This window comes from Psammomys obesus, unplaced genomic scaffold, assembly GCF_907164565.1.
Source record: "Psammomys obesus unplaced genomic scaffold, mPsaObe1.curated_primary_1811, whole genome shotgun sequence".
Lineage (NCBI taxonomy): Eukaryota > Metazoa > Chordata > Mammalia > Rodentia > Muridae > Psammomys > Psammomys obesus.
The window spans coordinates 7,653,059-7,678,091 of record NW_026586550.1 but is presented as its reverse complement, the minus strand read 5'-3'; the positions used below and the strand labels follow the sequence as shown (position 1 = coordinate 7,678,091).

Genomic DNA, 25,033 nt, shown 5'->3' with positions numbered 1-25,033 from the left:
AAGCAAACTAGGGTCAACCAGAGGGGTTTGCTGTTGCAGAAGTGAAAGAACCTAGATGGAGACAGGAAGATACTGCGACATTGCTTATACACAGAATGACTTATAAAAAGTCCAACTCAGAGAGAGAGAGAGATGTTCGTTAAAGGCTTTGAGGTGAAAAGGTTCTATGAGCTGATGATGTACATCAGGTCACTACAATTATTGACAGGGCAGTAAGACTTCTGTTAATTCTTATTTTGATCTGAAGCACTTGCATGAGAGAAAAAGAGAAGTAACCGCATGTAGGCAACCACGTAATTTACTCAACTGTGTTAATAATTTCACAGTGCACACGTATCGTAAATGATGACAATCAATAACATTCGGCTTCATCTGTCAGTTACACCCAGATAAAGTTAAAGATATAACAAAACAAGCAAAACCCGTTCTCTGTTTTGGCCAGCGCCAATAATCCTGACCACATTCACTGACAGCCGCTGTCAAACACCAATGTCCTGAGGTAGAGTTATGAAACAGTTTCAGATGAAGATTCAATGGAAACATATCTATGGAGAATGAGTCAAGTGTATGTTGTTCAATGAAAAGATTTTAATAAAAATGCAAACACAGAGTGGGTAAAGGTGAAAAAAAAAAGAATGCAAACACAGACATATGAATTGTCCCAGATAGAATTATCCCTGTAGTGATAAATCCAAATCAAAGAATTTTGAGGTTTAAGTATATATTCTGTATAAGTATTAAACTTGACTGTGTGTATATGTTTGTGTTTGTGTGTATGAGTGTGGGTGTATGTGTAGGTAGAGAGGTAAAAGGTATGTACGTGTGTGTGTGTGTGTGTGTGTGTGTATGCGTGCCAGAGGTACCATCCTCAGGAGATGCCCACCTTGTTTCTTGAGACAAGCTCTGTCATTGGCCTGACACTCACCAATTACGCTAGGCAGAGTAGCCAGTGAACCCTGGGACACATCTGTTTCCAGTGGGAGTGCAGACATACATCACCATATGGTTCTAACCCAGCGGGCCAAGCGCTTTCTATGTAAGCATGAAGATAACTGGAACTCCTTTAAAAGCCAGTGTGTGACAGTGTGCTCTAGTTACCCCAGTACTGAGGGTGGAGAGTGATGGGGAATGGAGACAGGCAGATCCCGAAGGCTCTCTGGAAAACCAGTCTACAGAAATGTCAAGTTTCAGTATCGGTAAGAGACCCTGTTTCAAAACACAATGTGGAGATCAATGGACAAATATAAAGATTCCAATTTCTGGCCTCCATTCCTTCCCCAGTCACATACAAATACATTCGTGAATCCCTCACAACATTATTAAATAAAAATACCCTGCTAATAAATGATTGGAGCCCAGAAGGCTGTTTCTAAACCCCGTGTGTATTGATCTATCTAGGTAATTATTAGAAACTGCTGATAACCAAATAATGAGTGTTTACATGCCTCCCCAGGAGGAGGAGAGGACCCTAGGAGGAATGTATACAAAAACTCAAAAAGAAAGCAAAGCATTCCACAGTAAACACAGGACTGTCTAAAGAGCACCGCAGGCATGCTAGGCTTGTGGAAGCCATAAGATGACTGGCTGGGCTCTGTAGTAGGCAAACAGACATGGAAGAGAATCCGCATGTTAAAGATAAGAAGACATGCGATGGATGCCTGGGCCAGTTTCAACCTGTGTTTGAAATCAGGTTATGGGTTTACCTGATTTAAGCCAACAAGCAAAAATTTTAAAAATGTTCAAGTCTGGTAAGGGCATGAACACCTGTAATCCTAGCACTTGGGGGTGGAAACAGGGACAAAATTTTAAATGTTCATGATAATCAAGGAAGAAACAAACAAAGCAAAGTGCAGCCAGGTGGAGAGGCAAGGGGACCTCTTCCCAGACCAGGTGTTCTGTGAGCCCTTCTCCTCAACAGGCTCCTTCTTAGCCCCAGCACAGTCCTGCTGAGGCTTTGCTGCACCCGTGTGGCCAACAGGAGGCCTTACAGCAGAGCTGGGACAGACAGGACACAGACTGACAGAGTAATGTTGAAGGGTTTCTTTCTGCCCCTCCCCAGCTCAGGGCCATGGCAGCAAGTGAAGGGCAGGAGACAGAATGCTGAAGAAGTGGCTGGAGTCACCTCTGCTGGTGAGAAGGTGGCCAGCTGGAGACAGGGACTCAGAACAAGACTGGGGCTGGGCAAAGATGAGCAGCAAAACCAGAGTCCTACACTGGGAGGCAGTTCAGTCCATCAGGTCAGGCGGAATGTCACAGGAGGATGATGTCACTGGGATGATCCTGCCTTGCAGTGTGAGCACAGAGCTGTCAGGTAAGGGCCTTTCTAGATTACCAAGGGGGAACCTAGCTGCTTCCCACTGACAGCAGTTCAATGCTCAGCCTGATGCTACAACAAACCACATATATACAGGACACAGATTTCAAATGCAAAGTCACTGTTGAAAGCATGTGAAGAGATTTAGCTAGACCCCTTAGCCTATGAAATTTTGTTATTAAGCATTAACACTGAACCCACAGCAACTAATTTATATTTTCTTAGGTTCCAATAAAATTTTCTCTGCTTAATTTATTGGACGTATAACAGTGACAGGATTCTGCTTAATTTATTGGACGTATAACAGTGACGGGACTCTCTGACTACTAAGTGACACTTTCAGAGCATAGTGAGCATCGTGTGTGTCCATGAACACACATCCTGAATCAAATGTGAAGTGTCTCACCCCATCCTGACCCCTTGCATAAGAACCAAGGTTAAACCCAACAGGACTCTTCTATATTGTAATTCACAGGACTACATTGCTGAGTGATCCTGGGCAAATCCCCTAACCTCTCTGAGACCCAGACCTTGTCTATATGATAGGGATACGCTCCACAACCTCCCATGAAAATGAGTGAGTTATTATCTACAATGTGCCCAAAACAGTAACTGACACAGAAAATGTCTCAAGAATTAATCAGTTCAGAGCTACAGATAAGTTTTCAAAGTGGGGCTGAAATGTAAGCCACTAATTTAAACAAACAAACAAACAAGCTTACAAAAAACACGGCTCTCTCTTTAAACTAATAAAGACAATCCTTGCTAAAATTAACAGACACTAAATCCCAGTGATTCTTTGTACACTTGTGAAACTGAGTGCTATTTTTCAGGAGAATTTGACTTAGGGACTTTATTCTGCTCCAAGCCCCCTTTTAACATGTTTTTTGTTTGTTTGTTTTAATCTGTGTTGTGTGGTTCTGTGCATTGAACCTAGGGTTTTGTGCGTGTGAGGCAAACACTTCTGACGACTGAGTCACACTCCCAGCCCACTCCTTTTAAACTTCTTTCTAACAGTCCTTGTTATGATCACCCTTCCCCTGTGCACGGTGTGTGTGGGGAGCCAGGGAGCAGGCACTGGCAGGTGGTGCCCAGCTACCTAGGGATTCTGGCCCAACCACACTCTCGGTAGAATCCCCATCCCTCCCACTCTGGTCTGGACTATGACCCCTCCCACTGGACCGTGACTCCTTCCTCTGGCCACACTCACCTGTTGGTGTTCTCCAGCACCTCTACCTTCTTCCGAAGCTCCAAGTTCTCAGTTGAACAAGACTCTACTCTGTGGAGAGAGCAGGAAGACACTCAGCCACTCTCCATGGGGCAACTGCTCAGCCAGGGATTTTTGGTGTCACAGGGAAAGGACTGGGGTCAGTTAGGAAGAGCTGTGGCAGTCTGAGTGGAGAAGAGACTGAGAGTCCAAAGGGACAACGTGGCAGGTCAGGGCTCTCCTTAGGAAGGAGCTGGGGCTAGATACGCATAACCCCGACAGGCGTCTCAGTCTGTTTCCCTGCCTCTTCCTGTGGCTCCATCCATCACTAGACCACAGGATGGAGAGCCACCAGTGAACTGCACTCCTGGCCACGTCTGACACAAAGCCTGGAGCTTGGGTGAAAGGCAAGCGGAACCAGAACCCAGGGCAGTGAAGTGCTGGAGCCCACATGCCCAGAGAGGCAGAGAGGAGAGATCCATAGAAATAATCTTGATTATGGATACCTGTGGGACACAATAAAACAGAAGGGGGGCCTCCAATGCCACATCACCTACACCTAAGCCAGGTCAGAGAAAACTACTTACTATAGAAACTTCTTAACTAGCTGTAAGCCAGCCAGTGTCTTACCTCACATGCACAAATGGGAACGACTAACTGGTGGATGTTTCAGGGCCTCCTTCCTATCTCAAAATCACAACAACTGGTCGGATGGAGAACTACTTTCTAAGGCTGGTAGAGATGGTACTCCATTCACACTTTTCTCTGAGCCCTCGGGGCACTCCAGGGCTTTCAAAGGAACAACAGGTGCCTTCATGTGTTTTTGCAAAAATTCTCTCTGTCCACAGCATGCATTGCAGAGTACAGGAAATAGCACAGTCCTATTTGTATCACTGAGGCCAATAGGAACTGGTTAAACAACACTGCTCCTGTACACTGAAGCTAAGCATTTCCTCTGGGGAGTTCAGAGAATTTCAAACTCTAAGGCTTGCTCAATGAACCTGGAAGCATTCAAGATCATGGTCAAAAAGCAGTGATTGACACAACACAGTTATAGGCCGTTCCTTCCGGATGTCCACTAGGGGGCAGGCAAACACTGCTGATGTACTGGGGTCACGACGCCAAACTGCCAGATGAGTGTTACCTAATAAACACAGCCAGTCAGTGAGCAGGCTTACTTTTTCTCCAGGCTGTCCATGTATTCTTTCTTCTTTCTCCTGCTTTCCTGAGCAGAAATCTGTGAAATAAGGAGGGGAGGGGAGTGAATTTCCATTTTTGTAAGTAAAACAGGAGTGAATGGAAACTAGCGGGCCACCTGCATGAAGATCAGCAAGGCTGGCCTCACCTCGGTGGCAGACTCCCCTTTGTTCAAACTGGACACCCATCTACTTATCACCAACTCTGTCTCGGGCCCAGACAGATCCTGCTAACACACCAACAAACTTCTGGGTCACAGACTGATGACTGAAATAGTTTAGAAAAGTGATGTCAGCTCCCTGGCCCTCAGCTGGCTCAATTAAATATAAAACCAGCCAGCTGGGCCTAGATCTGTATAAACTGTCTGCTGGCTCTGCATGAGGGTGAAGAGGTGCGGCTCCGGCCCTTCTTCTTGCCTTCTGCTCATTCTGCCTGCTTCCCCTGCTCCTTTTGCTGGGGTCATAGCCCTGCAGGCAACAGATGAGCTCAGAGGCTGGGTGACTGGAGTTTGTTTTTATCACAGACTACTAACACAAACTAAACAAACTTTTGCTGGGCAGTAGTGGCACGTACCTTTAATCCCAGCACTTGGGACTCAGAAGCAGCCTGATCTCTATGAGTTCAAGGCCAGCCTGGTCTACAGAGTGAGTTCTAGGACAGCCAGAGCTACACAGAGAAACCCTGTCTAAAAAAAACAAAAAAAACAAAAACAAAAACAAAAACAAAATCAAAACACACACATGCACACACACACAAAAAAAAAAAGGAAAGGAAAAACAAACTTTTAAGTGACCCAGCATAAAACTATATTGTTAATAAATTACACATAGAAGAAGAAAATATTAAATATATATATCATAAAAATCAAAAGGCTGAAATTAAAAAAGAAGAACTGTGAAGGGAGATTCTTGTATCTTCTCCTGCCCCTGAACAGGCTATAATGCAACAAGAAGTATGCATACTGGTTCGAGTTCATACCCTGGTGGGTGCAAAGAGCTTGGAAAGATTGGCAGATAGTGTCTATACTCCCAAGCTGACTACAGGAAATCCCTCTATGGACACTGGGGGGTGGGAGCTTGAGGGCTCAGATCTCCTCTTTGTCACAGAAATGCTAGTGGAACAGCTCACCTTATTCTTGATTTTTCTCCGGATTTTCTTCAGGGCCTTCTCCTCAGACTTTGTCAGAGGAAGTTTGGTTGGAATAGGGTAGCCCTCAGCAATCAAGGTCCTCTTCTCTTCCTCTGTCAGGACCAGTGGGCCAGATCCCTGCAGCTTCTGTGCAGACCAGGGAGCACCAAAAGGTCAGAGAGGAGCAACTAGAAAAGACGTCAGCATAGAGCGTGGAGAAACAGCCACAGAATCTCACGGCCCACAGAAAGGGACCTCTTTCCCTCTGGGTCAGGCACATATGCTTTGAAGTAAAAGCAAAGACAGAGAACATGCACCCATGTGGGTGGTTTGTCTATTTACTTATGTGTGTGGCATGTGCTGTGTACACATGCATGCGTGGTACATGCATGTAGAGTATATGTACGTTTGCCTGTGCATGCATATATGGAAACTAGAACAGGACATCAGACATCTTCATCTATGTCTCTCTGCTTATTGTAGTGAGGCAGGGTCTCTCCTGAACCAGAAGCTTGCTGTTTTCACCTAGGTTGGCAAGCCAGTGTGCTCTCAGGATCTACCTGTCCCAATGCCCCATAGCTGGTGTCAGACACAGACAGCCATGCATGGCTTCTTTTATGTGGGTGCTTGTGATTCAAACTCAAGTCTTCATGCTTGCAAGGCAAGTGTTCTGGCCCACTATATCACCTCCCCAACGTCCCACGTGGCTGTTTTAAAGCCAAGAATTCTAAATCAAAGGAAGGCCAGGGAGGCCTCCAACCACCATTTCCCAGGACATACCCCACTATCTAGCACACACAAAGTAACAGTATAGAATTCACACTCCACATCCCCGGAGGCTTAGGGGTAGTGCAAAATTCCCTTAGAGTTCAGCTTAATTCAAGACTTTACCTTCCTCCCTTCCTCCCTTCCTCCCTTCCTCCCTTCCTTCCTTCTTTCCTTTCTTTCTTTCCTTTTAAAGTATTTTTTATTATTTATTTTTATTTTATGTTCCTTGGTGTTGCATGTATGTCTATATGACAGTGTCATGGATCCCTGGAAAAGTAGTTACAGGCATTTGTGAGCTGCCTTTCGGGTGCTGGAATTTAACCCAAGGCCTCTGGAAGAGCAGCCAGTGCTCTTAATGCTGAGCTACCTGGTCAGCCCTTCATTCAAGACTTTCATTGTTTATGGCCAGCTCTCTCCACACCACAGTTCCTCTTTCCCTCCACTTACAGCCAAGGGGCCTGAAGTCTCAGAGATACAACAGCAGGCATTTTCCATGGAAGTTCAGGCTTCTGAGAGTCCTACTATCCCCGCAATGAAGATGAGAACCACAGCCCGTCATTTAGTCCAGAACACAGTGACATGTTTCTATTAGTCACACAAGCTGACTCACTAGTGCCTAATATCCATGCTCCCTGCCTCAGAGGACTGAAAACAACCCCATCTCAAAATTGTCTTAGGATCAAGATGGGAAGACAGAAGTGACGCCCGTGAAATCTTGAGAGTGGTTCAATGTTGAGCTGTGGTGTTGACTGAAGGAGCATCCGCCTTGCAGAGAAAGAGGACCCTTGTGAGTGTAGGGGATGAGGGAAGGCTTAGAGTAGGAGAAAAGACCCGAATGCTGCTCTCACGAGAAGGGATGACTCATCCTAAGGATGAGGAGTGTGTTCTGAGCAAAGGGCAATGCTGCACTCAGGAAATGACTGGAGACACCTCTGCCCAGAGCAGGTGAGCTCGTGACGCACAGACAGCAAAGGGAAAACTGCTTAATACAAGAAAGGTATCTGGGGCACCACAGGGCACATAGACAGCAAGGAAACACTGCCTGGCTGCTGGCAGGGGCAGCGGAGTGGGGAACTACCCCACAAGTGTGAAAAATATAAGGAGATGTAGACACAGAGGGTGAAAATAATTCCAATAATCTGAACAGTAAAAGCCAGGTTCAAATAGAAAAGGCAAGAAGGGAAAGCAAATTCCTTTGTTCTCAGTAATGGTGACATTGTTAAGACCTAAAACTTACGGGGACAAGTAAACCTCAAAAGTAATATTAGTGTAAGTTTAGAAATCTGCTTCTAATTCTTAAGATTTTCTAGAAATCAGATTCCCTCTTTAAAACAGTAAAGTGTGAATTCTCTACCCCTCCTTTTTATGTGTGTGCGGGATGAATGATGACCTGTGATACTGTCCCAGAATCTTGGATTAAGGCTCCTCAACCCTCCCAGCACACACAAAGATTAAACTATGTTTTTGAGCTTTTGACCTTAAAGGACTTAATCGCAGAGAGATTTTCTTTTCAACATTTTAGCCAAGAATGCTTATCTAAAAGATGAAAAGCATTCCCCAATACACACTAAGGAAGGATCATCTGCATTCATGGCAAATGTTTATGGAATAACTTTGAGGGGGAAAGAACAGAAATGTTATGCCTTGGGCTTCTAGCCCTAGAGAATAAACAAACGGATAAAGAGTGGTCCTGCATATGAAAAGAGAATTCCTGAGATTTGTAGGCAGGTCTTTATAAACATGTTCTTTAGGGTTCTTACTACCCTGCTTTGATCCTGTGGCTCCAATCCAGTGTGTCCCCCACCTGGAGGCTTGGTCCTATGTGGTACCCTTGAGAAGCGTAGGTGTGAAGAATACACATGGATGACTTTTTGCAGGAGTGACTTGGGGTAGTTACCATGGGGATATACAATACCACTGCCTCCCTGTCTCCTTTGCATATGTGCCCCTCCCACTCCCTGCTGCTTCTTTCTGTTTTTCTGCCATGCATGGACCCTCCTCTCCAGAGGCTAAGTAGATGCAGGCACCATCTTCTTGGACCTCACCACCTCCGGGACTGTGCACCAAAAGAAACATCCTTCCTCCCTAACTTACTCAGTCCTGAGTATTTTGTTACAGCAACAGAAGCATGGACATATACTTCTGACCATTAAACAAAGATTTCATAAGAAAAGATGAAAAATCATACTGAAAGAATTCCCGGCTCCCCAGGGGGGGGCACCCAGATACTTACATGTGGAGCAGTGAGGAGAGGAGATGTGGACAAGGCAGAGGGGCCCCGGGGCACGGCTCTGGCAGGGCTGGCGGCCTGAGACAGGCTGAAGGGATGCAGGCGTGGGTTGGGGCTCAGGCTGCCCTCAGAGTCGCTGCTGTGACTGCTGGGTGGTGTTGGTGGTAAATGCAGTTGATCCACAGAGGCTGAGGAAAAGCAAGCTCATTTCATCCACCACAGAAGAGTAACTCAACACTCCAGGGTCAGCTATGCACACGTGTGTCTCCACACAGGGAGCTTGGGGTAGGTGCAGAGAGTAGGCGCTCTCTGGGCTGACCTAGAAAGTTCCTTAAGACTTGACGTAGTGAGGAGAGGGTTGCCTGGTACAGAATAGGGCATGCAGTCATCCTCTTTATGCATGGAAAGGGAGAGAAGGTGAATACAGAGTAACACTTCATAGTCCTGGCACAAAACTGGACAGCCATGTGCTTGAGACACTACAAAAGGATGACCTGGGGTTCTCGTGTTTCCCAGGCTGACCTTGGACTCTGGATAGCCAAGCATGACCTGGACCTTTTGGTCCTCTTGCTCCCACTCTGTAACGCTGAGACTAACGAAGTGCTCCACCATGCCTGGTTTCACAGTGCCTGGAATCAAGGGCTGCTCACATGCTATGCAAGCACTCTCTGGTGATGCAGAGCTACAGCCCAGTCCCTCCATATTCTTTTTAGATAGTTTACACAGGTTGATACGCAAATGCTGTTAGTACTGTGCAGTTTTTTTTTAAAAAAAACAATCTTTTAGGAAACGGCCAACCTGAGAGCTGTCGTGGAATTCTTGGAGAAAAGGCCCCTTTGTTTCTGGAGGAATGTGCCTGGTGAGGTCTGCAGGCAGGAGGCCAGGCATTCCTCACTCAGAAATGCTACATCCACCATTAGACAAGTGAGTAGTCACAGGAAAAAGAAATGAGGGTACAAGGTGCCTTCTACCCCAAAAACCTTTCCTCAGGGCACATTACCAGGACTGAGAGCACCCCATAGGTGCTGGGCTAGCACCTCTAGTTGGAATGAGCTTCTAAGGGGAGATTATCACCTAGGCTCTACCTGTACAAAGACCCTATGAGCTGTTTCTCTCTCTCCCTTTCCCTCTCCCTCTCCCTCCCCCTCTCCTCTGCCAGCCACTGTTGCTAAGGGAGATTACATTTGAACTCCCTTGCCTAAAGCCCCTCCTAGGGCCCCAGCTTCATGTAGCATCTCTGTATCCACAGGGCTCCCATGCTTTACAAGCCTGGGTAGACTGAGTATGCCCCTTCATCACATCACATTCCTGCTTGGAAAGTAGGCATGCCATAAGAATTAGCCAAGGTTTCCCCTGCATCACGAATACACAATACTGTGTGTTAAAAATAAAAACCTGCAAAAGCAAAAATTCAGAAATCGAATTAACCTACTGGAGACCCCAGATGAACTCCCAAGGATGCCAAGAGTTCCTCTGCCTCTTGGCCTGGCATATGCTAAGCTTTTCTCTTTCTAAGCAGGGGGTATCCCACAAAAGAGAGAAGCAGGCTGACAGGAAAAGCCTGCCTGTCTGGCCACAGGTGCCTCAGGATCAGATTTCTAAACATCATTTGAAATGTTGCTCTTAGGCTGCAGCAAGCTAGCCTGTGTGGAAACTTTGATGTACTCAAGGATATTCAATTTCTTTATCTGTCTTTATCCAGGATAATGAGGAAGGATTGCTGTTTCTCCTCCAGTGACCCCAGATCCTGACGCCACCATGGGGATCTATTGTTCGGGTTCTGACACTTTCTGAACCTCATCACAACATAACTAAAAAGAACAAGACACATTTCGTAGTGGTAAGCAGCCATAAAGATGAAAGAAATTGCTTGCAGCAGACTATAAGGCTCAAAGGTATGAATGTGGTCCGCTTAATGCCAAGAAACAAAAGCTTAGTACAGATGCAGATGGATAGTATTACCTCTTAACTTCTTCGTAGCTAACAAAGGGCCAGCCCTGACTCAGTGGTCTCAGATCCAGCCCTGAGCCAGGTTCTAAAGGCACGAGGGTAAATTATACTCTAGTGCTCATATACAATGTGTGCTCTTTTGCACACTATGGCACACACACCTTCTTTCTAATACAATAAACTGTACATCTACACACGTGTTGAACGTGTAAACAAAAGGAAGGTGCAATGCCAACGACACAGAATTGAGAAGAGTCGGCTCTGTTCTGTATAAAAGAGGAACTGGCTGCATCCTGTGACCTCCTGAGGTGGAAGGTCTGTGTCCAGTATCCCAACTCAGTCTCATGGGAGAACATAGAGGGGCAGCCAGAAAGAAAAAGAAAAGATGTAGAGAATGAACAAAAAGTAGACAGCTCCAAGGATGGCATGATTGGGTTCTAAATGAATAACAAGAAGCCCAGAGAGGTGTATCTTCTGGGCCATGAGCATTACCAAGGAAAGGAGCTTGTCCCAACTATCTATCACCCAAATAGAACAGCTATGAACATGCTCTGGCTGTGTACACACATTACAACGTCATTTATAGAGGGTTAAAACTCAAGTTTCAGTTAACAGTGCCACCGTGGACTGCTGTGCACCTGTGGCATGCTAGTGGGTTTACACGGGGAGGGCATAAGGACAAATGGGTTTCATCATGTGCACACCTGTCACGGCGGTCAATAACGAGTCTAAAGACTCATCCTTGGAAAGCATCAAGCCACACTAACGCTTAGCTGAAAATAAAGGAGATAAGATATAGAGAAATAATTTTATCATGTAACTGTTCAACTTTCAAAATATTTCTTTGGAATCAAGACTTTTAAAAAACAGAATTACTTCATACAGCCAGCTACCTCTGTAATCCTATACTCTACTGTGTCTGCTCTCCATTACAATGAGCACCTGGTTATGAGAGGGAGGGTGATGAGCTCACCTTCTTTAGGAGAGAAGTTTAAGAACTGATCCACTTCATGAGGCTCTAACTTAATCTTAGGAATAAGTGTCTGGCACGAGGAGTCCACCTGGAAAAGGAATTTCAAACATGAGTGTTTTAACTTAGTAATGGCCTTTACGAAACAGGGATATGTCTGTGGCCAGTACAGAAAGGCATGAGCTGCAACTTCTCATAGCCAAACCTGGGACCTGCCAACTCTAGTTAAAATCCAAGGCTCACTGTTGTTATGATGAAGAATTTTATGGTAAAATATTCTGGAAAAATGTCAAAGAATCCTAGGTCCCCAGTTTGTCCTGCAATAGGACAATGTGCCTCAGGGTACATGCTATCCCTCCAGACTCCTCAATGACTGATAATATCTAACTATAAGATACCCATAATGGAAAGGAGAGAAGGAAGCAGGTCAGGATCAAAGTGCTAGGTACATACATACTTCAAAACCAACCACAGCCTGAAGAGGTCACTCAGGAGTTCAGAGCACTTGCTGCTCTTAGAGACCTGGATTTAGTTCCCAGCACCCACACAGTAGCTCACAACCACATGTAAACCCAATTGAAGGGGCTTCAATGCCCCCTTCTGACCTTAGTGATTTATACACACACACACACACACACACACACACACACACACACACACATGCATAAATCAATTGAGCCAAAATCTTGTGTAGCAAGGAGACCATATAGATCTCCAAAACCTATCCAGGACCTAGATAGATACTGAGGGAAAAAAAAAAAAAAAATTCAAAACTGCAATGCAGATCTCCTTAAAAAGGAGGCTGCAATGTGTTTTTGCCTCTCCCAATATGTTACCTTTTCAGGACCAGACAGACACTGCATGTTCCTGATAGGATTTGTAACTACATGGATATTTCTGGACCCACTGCAACTGAGGCTTTGACCTTCTGACTGGAAGATACACAAGCATGATTCTGGTTTGTCATCAGACACCCAGGTTAAGGACGAGTACAATTAATTCTACATTCCACAGTCATGGACTTAAGGAAGGAGGGAACTCCTGCTTTCCTATGATCTCCACCGGTAACAAAGCATATGTGAATCAGCAGGCAGGAGATTCCTGGGTTGGGTAAGAGCAACAGTGTTCCATAAAAGGAAGAATCCTTCTAGAACCAGCATTCATACCCACAATGGCAGTGGGTGATACAGACCCTACAATAACCTCAAGCATTCCTCTCCCACTGGAATGAAAATCAGTGCCATGGGCAACTGCTGTATTTTTACTATGGATATTCATCAGTGTTTTTAATTTCATAGTGGCAATTAGTGACAATCAGCTTTGCTACTGCTTTTTCTGCACAATGCTTTTGAAAGTCATCATAATCAATGTTGATAACAAGTAACATATTCTTGATACACTCGTGCACACATACACACATGAATGCATGCATACATGTGTAGCCATTCTCCCTCAAATACATGTATCTCCTAGGATGCCTCATTGTAGGCCAAAGAGCTCTACCTTTTGAGCTCTATATTTATAAGGAAGAAAACTGGATATACCCCAGTATTCATATCCAGAGGGGACTCTTCATTTTCAAAAGGAGTGGAAATGGCTGTGATGGTCAGAGTGACAGAGGGAACAAGTCCTGGGGGTTGCTCCTCTGTGATTGGCTCTGTCTTGATGGTGGCTGAAGGAAACTCTGTAGACAGGTACCATTTCTCACTCTCCGCCTCCTCTGTGGGAAAAGGACAAGCCACAGGTGAGCAAATGTGGACACTAGGAATAAGTGGGACATGTGACAACTGACCACTCATTGACCAAACCTCAGTGAAAGGACTAATGAGAGGAGTATAAGGGAAATAGTATGTGAGAGGAAAGATACATGGATGAAGAAATGAATGGAAAAAAATCTGTTTGAATACTCCTGGAGTAATAGGCCTGAAGAAATGCTAGAAGGGTTAGATGGAAAAGACAGAAACTGGGTGTGGTGGTTTGAATGAGAATGTCCCCACAGGCTTGGATAGTTGAATACTTGATTTCTAGTTGGTGGAGCTGCTTGAGGTTGAAGAGGTGTGGCCTTGCCGAGAGAAGTCTGTCACTGGGGTTGGGGGTCAGGGGTGGGCAGTGAGGTTTCAAAAGCACAAGCCATTCCAGGGCACACTCTGTTATCCTGCTTATAGCTGCAGACATGAGCTCGCAGCTCTCAGCTATTCCTGCCACTATTTCTATTACCTGTGGCCAGAATTCCTTGCCATGACTGACTCTAGCCCTCTGGAAGCATCAGTCTTCTATAGGTTATCTTGGTCACAGTGTTTTATCATGGTAAAGGAAAAACGGCTAGTGCCCTGGGCATCCTGGGCATTGCAAGAAGGAAGCTAAGTGTGTGGAGAACAAGATGGGAGGGAGGTTTTAAAATGTGTAACATGGCAGTTCGAGCCTTTAATCTCAGCACTAGGGAGGCAAAGGCAGGAGGATCTCAAGGCCAGCCTGATCTATAGAATGAATTCCAGGACAGACAGGACTACATAGAGAAACCCTGTCTTGAAAAAGAAAAAAAAAACAAAAATGTATGTTATACTTTTCAGTTTTCAAACCAAGTAAATATGCTGTCTATTTAATAGTAAATATAGAAAAAAAAAAGAAAAGAAAGAAAGAAAAAAAGAAAAAGAGGCTAATGGTTGGCAATCAAGGCCTCATGACAGAGGGCTTCGCCCCCCCCCACACACACACACACTCTGTCTGCACTTCTCAAATTCCTGAGTTTATGCTTTCTTCTGCTTCCCTAACTACATCTCAAACTTAACTAGACTTCAGATACATTGCACAGACCTCTAGAAAAGTTCTGGGCTTGTTTGGCTGAAATGGATAAAATACTCATCTAGGGAGGAGGTTGGGTCTTGGTGAGCCTGGGTCCTGTCCTACTGCCAAGGCTTTCAGGATGATCACTGAGCTGCAGAGAGATAACTGCTAAGAAGCAAGATGCAGCTGGTGGGGTTCCTCAGTCACTGGACACACACTGCCCTGGAGTTTAAGCTGCACCAAATTGCTTCAGAGCAAATTACTCAGCCCAGCACTGCAGGAACAGAGGGTGCGGTAAGAGGAAGGGAGAGCCAAAAGCCTGGAAACATGCAGAGAAAAAGGAAAAGCCAGCAGTTCCCAAAGTCCATGGCCCTCGCTAGACACCAGCCTTACTAAGATGGGGCATACACAAAGCAGCCATGTTCCTCTGCTTTTTGAAAACAAACCCCGCCCGCTTGGTGATACATAACTCTTCAGGGGTGCAAAGCAGTTCCCACTGTGAACACATACTCAAAACTATAACTCTTATTTCCATACATATAATACACATATATGTTAAAAGATACTTGAAAAATCATACAGAACAGCTAAAGAGAGAACTGTGGGAATGGTGGCAAAAAGCAAAAGTTCACAAAGATAAACTTGAACCCCATAAGCTATTTCCTTTGAGCACAGAAAAGGTTAGGTTCCCACTCACAAGGTGGCATTCTGCTTTTAGAGTGAGTTCTACAAGCTGCTGAGTGTCTGGTGTGATGGGGCGGGGGATTTCCATCATAGGGTGTGGGCGACATCCTGGACCAGGAGGGGCTAGGAGGGAACAAAGGGCCTTTTAATGGCTGCCAGAGAAGGGAGACCACACTGTTCTTGACACACAATTCTGCTGGCCAGATGGGCACCCTGCTTAGCTTATAGAAACAAGTAAACCACAGGCCAAAAGAAGACTACTGACTCCCACAAGGAGGCTCAGAATTAGAAGACTGTCCATAGCCAGGAAGCCATGGGAAGACATGCTAGGACAGAGTGGGGAAAGAAGGGAGATGCAGAGAGAGGGTGTTGGACCCCTTTCTCTACTCAACAATGAGAAGCTGCTGCTTGTAAAAATCATATTCACAGCTCAAATTAGACCCTGTTTGCCACCAGCAGAAGTTAGAAGGGTTATAGTAGGAAGAAATTTAGCCTTGGATATAATAAAACAAAGAGCAAGGAACATCTCTGGGAAAATGGCCTTAAGCAATAACCAGCAAATTGTGAGGCCGTTTCATATGTCCTGATGTTACAATCAAAGTTATTGTGGCCCAAATTTAATTCACAATGCACACAACAGGCAAAGTTAAATGCAGAAAGTATAGTTGAAGCCAGCATGGTACTACATACCTATAAAATCAGGAGAATCACTGTGAGCTCAAGGTCAGCCTGTTCTACAAGAGTCCAGGACAGCCAAGGCTACACACAGAAACTCTGACTCGAGAACAACAACAAAAAGAAAGTACACTTGAACCTGAAGCCCAAAAGGAAGATGAAATTGGTTCTTCTGGTTGAGTAAAACCATTGTCAATAGAGAAGAGCATGCTGGAACCAGGAAAGAACAGTATTTCCTCTTCATGCCCATCCCCTGGTCCTATCTAAAAACATAACCATTGCTGTCCTGGAAGGAGAGGCTGTGGTGCAAGCAACAATAGCTGAACAGAAAGCCTACTCTCCTGAAGACTATAGAAGTCTTCTAACTGAGAGGTCCAAGGCTCTGCTTCCCTCAACTTAGATGAGGAAAAACAACTGGCATCGCCTTCATGCTGCCATTCCAGTAGTGAGGTTTAGCCCTCCATCTTGAAGACATTTTGAGTCAAGATGAAGCTCAAGCTCAAAGGTGTCATTTTTATAGATGAAGAGATTGACGTCTAAGTCTCCTACATTGCCACCTGAGGTCAGACCCCAGATTGCTGCATTCCTACCAGCATCCACGAAGGAAGCAAGTCAGAATATGGATGAAGATGCATGCAAAATATGCTCCCTGCACCCTTCTTTAGAAGGATAAAACTTGCGAAACAAAAATCCGTTGAGAGGAAGATGAGGTGGATTATAGTTTATCTATACAGTGGAATATTTATATAGACATTGACATTATATTTACAAAGCCTTTTCAATAGTAAAGGAAAGTGCCATAATATACTAAGGAAAGCCTTGGTATAAATAATACACCATTGTTGATGATAAGAGACAAAGGCAGCATGCCTGAGCAGTCAATGTAGATGAAGACAATCATACGGAGCACTGTGGCTTTTTTCTCATTCTTTAACATTTGATAGTATTTTTAAAAGCCTGTATTTGAGACTATTTATACTATTCCCAGTGGTCAGACACAGATATGCCTTGCCTCTGTCTCCTCTGTGGCTTTGGGATTGCAGCAATTGGACAGAAGCTGCAATGGTTGAAAGGGTCCACTGCTAACTCGTCACTTTTGCCATTATGTACTAGTTATTGCCGTGATAAAATATCCTGACACAAGCAACTTAAGTATGGTTTAAGGGAGGCCCATCATGGGTGGGAAAGCATGGTGGTTGGAGTGTGAGGCACACAGTCACATTGTACTCAAGAAGCAGAGGACAATGAATGTCGATACCCAGTCAGCTTTCTCCTTTTTAGGTAGTCTAGGACCCCAATCCAATAGGGATGGTGCTGCCCATATTTAGGGGAGTATTTTGGCTGAATTAACCGAATCAAGGTAATTTCTCACAAGCATGTCCAGGGGCAACTTTCCTAGGTAAGTCTTGGTCTAATCAAGCCATCAGGCCCTCCAACTGTGCCTTTTGATGTATGAGCTTTCAGTGTCTCCAGCGTGGCCACGTAACTTAGACTGGCCAATGTCCTTTAGCTTCTCAATCCAGCAGAACCATGAAATGTGTCATCTAAGACTGGCTTTATGTTCTTGCAATTTTACTATCACACAAGAAGGATTCACTAGGATAATCAATCTCTTGATCCCAGAGGAAGGAGCACAGCCTCACAGATCACAGGCATGCCAAAATGAGCCGAGCCAAGCCACCCACTCCCTGCTAGCCTTAGGGCTGTGAGTGAATGTAGCTGGAACTATCAGTCACTCACCTGACTCCTCAACTAATCCCCGACAGTGGGGATGCATGAACTCTAGTAATGAACTGATTTTTACTTCAAGTACAGAAATTTTGTGGTGGGAATATAGCTTAATTTGTAGAGTATTTACTTAGCGTATACAAAGCTCAAGTCTGATCCGAAGTACCACATAAATACTGGTAATCCCAGTGCTCAAACTCAGGAGGTAGAGTCAGGAGGATACAAAGTTCAAGATCATCCTCAACTATCTACCAAATTTGAGACAGCCCTGGAGTAGACTTTGCCCTCACAAACACACAAAAATAAAAGCATGGAGGTCTGAGACGGCTTTTTATATCACATAGCTAACTAATACAATGTGGCTAGAGTTATGACATCAAAATCTATTGCAATAAGATAACTGCACTGATTTTTCAAAATAACTCCTCTAGGTTATCAATTGAAGATTGTGTCAATAAATATTTGTAGGGGCTGGTGAGGTGACTGAGCAGGAAGGAACACTTTACTCATAAGCCCGAAGACATAAGTTTAATTCCACCTCACAAGCCTGAAGGCATGAGTTCAATTCCTAGAACCAACATCCAAAAGCTGTGCTTTGACTTGCACTTTCATGATTAATAAAAATAAGCAAATATTTGTAGATTGGCAGATCAGGCCCACCAGATACATCATAAAGAAATGATTTCAAATTAAGGAAGCGCAGTCAATAAGATGTTTGATGAGAGCAGCATTTCAGCGTGGTCGAAATTAGAGAAGAGAGATTGCATTCCCAACTCCTGGCTGCCAGCCTATATTCTGTCCCCAACGGAAATGAATATCAAATCAGAGAAAAAGAAATGAAAACGTAACCTATAAGGTAGGAGGTTCACAAGGGCTGAGGAAAGGAGTGGGTGCTGCAGTCTCCTGGGGCCTTAGCTTTGCAGTTGAATTTTATTGGCAAAAAGGTCCATAGGGCCACTGAGGCCTAGTATTAGAAGCATCCTCAGTGATTTGTGTAACTGGTTAAAGAGAGAGAGAGAGAGAGCTAAGTGCATGAACTACTATATTTTGTAACTTTTCTAAATTTTGCAATTCAGATTTTTGAACGAAAAAACAAGCGTTTTTTTTTTTCTGAATTGTATCTATGTACCTTTTAAGTTTTATTTCAAATGAAAGACACCCTCCCCCTAATTTTAATAGTGTATATTCTGAAAGATTAAGAACCCCTAGCATCAAATTTTATTTATACCGCTGCCCCTCACGAAGGCGGAATCTTCTCAGCAACACCCTTGGCTATCAGCAAAGATGAAAAGAAGCCACTGTCCCATGGTGGGGAACAAGTACTTCTCACCTGAGTTCAAAATGGAAAAGCCATCAATACGGAGATGCCAAATGACTAAAATATCAGGTGGCTCTGGAGACAGAAGGACAGATCTGCTTAAAGCCAATGAAATGACAGCATCAGGAGCAAGAGCCTCAAACATTTCCATCTGTGCAGCCAGGGAACTACAGGGGGAAAGACCAAACCCTGAACTGAGACTTCTATTTTATAAACACAAGTACATGCATGTGTGTAAACACACACACTCTCTCTCACACAGTCACTCACATATACACACACACCACAGAATAAGAGTAAACATACACTGTTAAGAGAAATCACTTAGTATAAATACTGTCTATATGACAAAAAAGCCCTATATGCATCAATTTATCATCCAAATAGAATGTATAAATTGAGGAAAGTATCCAAGTCACTTAGGCCTCCTCTAAACCTTCACCTTATTTGTTTGCTCTTTGAACACATTAAAAGAAATTGAGAATTTTTTTTTAACATAAAAATCTCCTGTGCCTAGAGAGATGGCTCGGTGGTTAACAGCACTGGCTATTCTTCCAGAAGACCTTGGTTCAATACCCAGCACCCACATGACCATCCACATCTGTCTGTTGTGCATCTGGTGCCCTCTTCTGGCCTCCACAGATACCAAGCACACAAGTACCAGATGCACATGTAGGCAAAACATCCAGGCTAATAAAATAAGAAAAGAATTTTTTTTTTTTTTTTTAACATTCAAAGGCTGAGTTCTGGAAGGCAGGATCCTGCAGGGCAAGAATTCTGAGAAACATGTAAGAATAGTAAAAAGAAAAAAATCAAGACAAAAAACTGTGGCCCACTGCATGGAAGCCAGCAGCCTGTCTACCCATGGTGCCCTGAATGAATTCCCAACTATAGTGGAGAAGTGCCCATGACAGAAAACTCAGCAGTACTGTAACTATTTGCTATGGGCTGCTATTTGCTATTGGTCTGAGTACTTAGAAATATTAACTTAGTCTTAAGAGAAACCGCAGAGGCTAATGCAACCATTACTCCCAGTTTAAAAACAAGGAAACTGCGAGATTAAATAACAGGAACAAAAGTGTACAGATGGTGCACAGCCAACCTGGGCTCATTCAAAGAAATGGGTCCCTCAGCCTGGGCTCACTCTCACCTGAACAAGCTACTTTCAGAGGGAGCAAGGGTTCAATACAGCCCTAGCTTAGAAGGATTACATTTTAATAGATGTTATTTTTGAGCCCATAAGTAAGTACAGGAAAAAATAAGATACTGATCACCCCTATACTACAGACCACCAGCCCAATGTTTCTGATATGAAGAAAAATCATTTAAGACCATCCTATAATAGCTAAAACGTGTTGTCCTTAGTCTTTGGCAGGCACTCAGCCTGTACTGGATGTACCTCTGGGACCAAACAATCAGCTATCTCTGTCACTCTGTGTTCTTTCCAAGCCTGTGTCTATAGATGCTCTCTCCTTGGCTCCTGTCATTCCTATCACAGGCACTTGGTAAATTATGCATTTAATTATAGAGCAACCCACAGGAGAACAATAACAGTAATAGCCGATACTTACTCAGTACTTGCAAAGTGACAGGCACTGTTCTAAGTGCTCAATAAATATTAACTCGGCGAATCCCTCCAGCAATCTGTGGGTGAGTATTATATTCTCATTTTAAAGATCTGGATGGTGAGCCAAAAGGGTGAAGCTGTTCACCCAAGATTACGTCATTCATCATCTGGGCCAAGCCCAGACCAAATCTACACACTATGACTCTAGGAATCCATGATGTACTTGCCCAGCTTCTCCCGCAGGGTGTGGTGTTCAGAGCACTAAACCACATATCCATGGAACAATGGGCTGATTTGAAAAGACGGATTCAGTACACAAATGTGTACGAAACTATCACATATAACCTACTGTTCTTCATCGGAGACAGAACTGTTGTTATCCCTGCATAATCAAAGTGGCGTCACTCAGCAGGCGGTTGTCAGCTTTGCTCTGATATACAGTTCTACACTGCAATGGTTAGGCAAAGGGCTCACTATTTTACTGTTTTAAGGAAAGCACTATTATCTTCCTCACCTGTGTTCCCCAGCCTGTCCTACCCAAACACAACCCACCCATGGCAGAGGACCCAGGATGGAAGTAGTTAATGAACGCATCACCTTTTCTACCCCCAAGGGATGATGACTCACACTGATGCTCTCGACTTATAAACTTTGATACTCAAAGTAAATGTGATTGGCTATTTATCCCATCTCTGTGCCTTTTCTTTTTCCAGGTTCCACTTCCTGGGAACACAGCAACACTAAGATCCCTTTAAGGCTACCTGGCAGAAAGCAGCCATCCATGACTCACCCTTACCCGTCCTCACACACACAGCCCTGTGTGAATCCTGCTGCCGTTTCTGTAGTCATTTCAAAAACCACCCTCTTTGCCATCACACAGCTTCCCATCTCCCTGTGGGTAACTCTTGTCTGTGCACGCCTTCCCTGCTCTCAAAGCCTCAGCAATGAGCCAGCATTCTCTCCTTTGACTCTCCAACAAACACTACCCTCTCTGCCCCAATCCTGGTTTCCAATCATGTTTAACTCTTGAGTCCTTTTCCTCCGGTAGCTTGTCTCATGCACCCCATGTGACTTCACACCAGCAGCAGCTTACTCACTGAGGACTTGCTTTCACTGATAACTGTGACAACGGTTCTATTATTCAAGGTCTCAATACTTAGCCCACCTAGCTATCTCTAATTCTCGTAAGCCTAAGAAGGCTGGTGGATTCATCATCAGGATGATGGTTACAAGTGTTGTCTCTGGCCTATCTATGCTCTACAGACCTGGAACAGCAATAGCCTGTCTTTTTACAGAGATTTATTTTTATTATTACTTTCTTATTTATTTATAATAAGTCAAATAGTTTATTGATGTTTTAATTATTATTTTTATTTTTTTCACAATTGTTCATTATATAACCCAATTGACGTGCCCTCCTTCAACTCCTCCCAATTCCACCCTCCTTCCCTCTTCCCCTATCCCCTTTTCCAAGTCCACTAAAAGGGGGAGTTCTCCTTTGCCATCTGCCCACAGCTTGTCAAGTCTCATCAGGACTACCTGTTGCCTCTTCCTCTGTGGCCTGATAAGGCTACATCACCAGGGACAAGTGATCAAAGAGAAGGCAACCATGTTCATGACAGAGGTATTCCCTGCTACCCTTACTCAGGAACCCACATAGAGACTGAGCTACCAATAAGCTACATCTGAGCATGGGTTCTATGTACTCTCTGTGCATGGTCCTTGGTTGGTACATCAGTCTCTGCAGGACCTCCTAGGCTCAGATTTTTAGCTTTGTTGGTCGCCTATCGCCTCCAAGTCCTTCTATCCCCAACTCCCTCTTCTTCCATAAGACTCCCTGCCCTCTGCCCAAGGTTTGGCTTTGAGTCTCAGCATCTGCTTCAATCTGTTGTTGAGTGGAGCCTTTCAGAGGACCCTATATAGTAGGCTTCCATCCTGTTTCCTCTCTTCCACCACTTCTGATGTCTATCCTGTTTGCCATTCTGAATGAGATTTAGGAATTCTCCCTAGGGTCCTCCTTAGTGTTAAGCTTCTTTAGGTCTGCAATTTTAGGATGGCTGTACTATATTATATGTAGTCATTTCATGTGAGTGCATACCATGCCTGTTTACTGTTCCAGGATGATCTTTTCTAGTTCCAGCCATTTGCCTGAAATTGTCATGATTTTTAACAGCTGAGTAATATTCCATTTTGCAAATGTACCAAAATTTCTGTATCCATTCTTCCACTGAGGGACATCAAAGTTGTTTCCAGATTCTAGCTATTACAAATAAAGCTGCTATGAACACAGCTATGCTAATGTCATTGTTGAATAGTGCAGCATCTTTTGGGTATATGCCCAGGAGTGGTATAGCTGCGTCTTGAGGTAGTGCTATTCCCAATTTTTTGAGGAAGCACCAGATTGATTTTCAAAGTGGTTGTACAAGTTTGCACTCCCACTAGCAATGGAGGAGGGTTCCCCTTTCTTCACATTCTCTTCAGCATGTGTTGTCACTTGAGTTTTTGATCTTAGCCATTCTGATGGGTGTAAGATGGAATCTCAGAGTTGTTTCAATTTCTATTTCCCTGATGACTAAGGATGTTGAGGATTCCTTTAAGTGTTTCTCTGCCATTCAATATTTCTCTGTTGGGAATTCTCTGCTTAGCTCTGTACCCCATGTTTTAATTGGATTATTTGGTTTGTTGGTGTCTAATTTCTTGAGTTCTTTATTTATTCTAGATATTAGCTCTCTATCAGACATAGGGTTGGTAAAGATCTTTTCTCATTCTGTAGGCTGTTGTTTTGTTCTATTGACAGTGTCCTTTGCTTTACAGAAGCTTTTCAGTTTCACAAGGTCCCATTTATTAATTGTAGATCTTAGAGCCTAAGCTGTTGGTGTTTTGTTCAGGAAATTGTCTCCTGTGCCAATGAGTTCGAGGCTCTTCCTCAATTTTTCTTCTAACAGATTTACTGTGTCTGCTTTTATGTTGAGATCTTTGATCCACTTGGACTTTAACTTTGTGCAGGGTGATAGATATGGGTCTATTTGCATTTTGCTACATGTGGACATCCAGTTAGATCAGTACCATTTGGTGAAGATGCTGTCTTTTTTCCATTGTTTGGTTTTGGCTTCTTTGTCAAAAATCAGGTGTTCATTAGTGTGTGGGTTTATTTCTGGGTCTTCTATCCTATTCCATTAATCCACCATTCTGTTTCTAGGCCAGTACCATGCAGTTTTTATTACTGTTGCTCTATAGTACAGCCTGAGATCAGGGATGGGGATACCTCCAGAGGATCTTTGATTATACAAGATTGTTTTAGGTATTCTGGGTTTTTAGTTTTTCCATATGAAGTTGAGAATTTTTCCTTCAAGGTCTGTTAAGAATTGTGTTGGTATTTTGACCGGGATTGCATTGAATTTGTAGATTGCTTTTGGGAGGATGGCCATTTTCACTATGTTAATCCTACTGATGCATGAGTACAGGAGATCTTTCCATCTTCTGATATCTTCTATAATTTCTTTCTTCAGAGACTTGAATTTTTTTTTTTTCATACAAGTCTTTCACTTGCTGGCTAGAGTTACACCAAGATACTTTATGTTTTCTGTGGCTATTGTGAAGGTTGTTGTTTCCCTAAATTCTTTCTCAGCCCATTTGTCTTTTGTATACAGGAGGACTGCTGATTTTTTTGAGTCAATTTTGTATTCAACCACTTTGCTGAAGGAGTTTATCAGCTGTAGGAGTTCCCTAGTAGAATTATTGGGGTCGCTCATGTATCATATCATCTGCAAATAGTGATACTTTGACTTTTTCTTTTCTGATTTGAATCCCTGTGATCTCCTTTAATTGTCTTATTGCTCTAACAAGGATTTCAAGTACTATGTTGAAAAGGTATGTAGAGAGTGGGCAGCCTTGACTTATCCCTGATTTCAGTGGGATTGATTTAGGTTTCTCTCCGTTTAGTTTGATATTGGCTATAGGCTTGCTGTATATTGCCTTTATTATGTTTAGGTATGTACCTTGTGCCCCTAATCTCTCCAAGACTTTAAATATGAATGAGTGTTGGGTTTTAACAAATGCTTTTTCAGCAACTAAGGAGATGACCTTGTGGGGTTTTTTCCTCAATTTGTTTATATAGTAGATTACATTGATGGATTTCTGTCTACTGAACCATCCCTGCATACTAGGGATGAAGTCTACTTGGTTATTATGGATGATATTATTTATGTGTTCTTGGATTCGGTTTGCAAGTGTTTTGTTGAGAACATCTTTTACATCAATGTTCATAAGGAAAATTGTTCTGAAATTCTCTTTCTTTGTTGGGTCTTTGTGAGGTTTATCAAGGTAAATGTGGCTTCATAAAATGAGTTTGATAATGTTCCTTCTGTTTCTATTTTGTGGAATAGTTTGAAGAGTATTGGTGTTAGTTCTTCTTTGGAGGTCTGGTAGAATACTGCGCTGAAACCATCTGGCCCTGGGCTTTTTTTTTGGATGGAGAATTTTGATGACAGCTTTTATTTCCTTAGGAGATATA

The 25,033-nt window shown here is 43.6% G+C and overlaps 1 protein-coding gene across 5 annotated transcripts in view; it reads right to left on the bottom strand.

The window, feature by feature from the left end:
• The window catches only part of Creb3l2 (cAMP responsive element binding protein 3 like 2), a 118,253-nt gene that overhangs the window by 19,395 nt on the left and 73,825 nt on the right, over positions 1-25,033 (bottom strand). For 4 of the 5 annotated variants that reach the window (XM_055602085.1, XM_055602086.1, XM_055602087.1 and 1 more), the window contains exons 3-8: positions 13,309-13,484; positions 11,768-11,855; positions 8,848-9,032; positions 5,847-5,993; positions 4,700-4,758; positions 3,525-3,593 (exon numbers count right to left, since the gene is read on the bottom strand). In XM_055602085.1, the coding sequence (XP_055458060.1) occupies positions 3,525-3,593; positions 4,700-4,758; positions 5,847-5,993; positions 8,848-9,032; positions 11,768-11,855; positions 13,309-13,484 (724 nt within the window). The remainder of the gene's footprint in view (positions 1-3,524; positions 3,594-4,699; positions 4,759-5,846; positions 5,994-8,847; positions 9,033-11,767; positions 11,856-13,308; positions 13,485-25,033) is intronic. The other variant, XM_055602089.1, reaches the window with a different exon arrangement.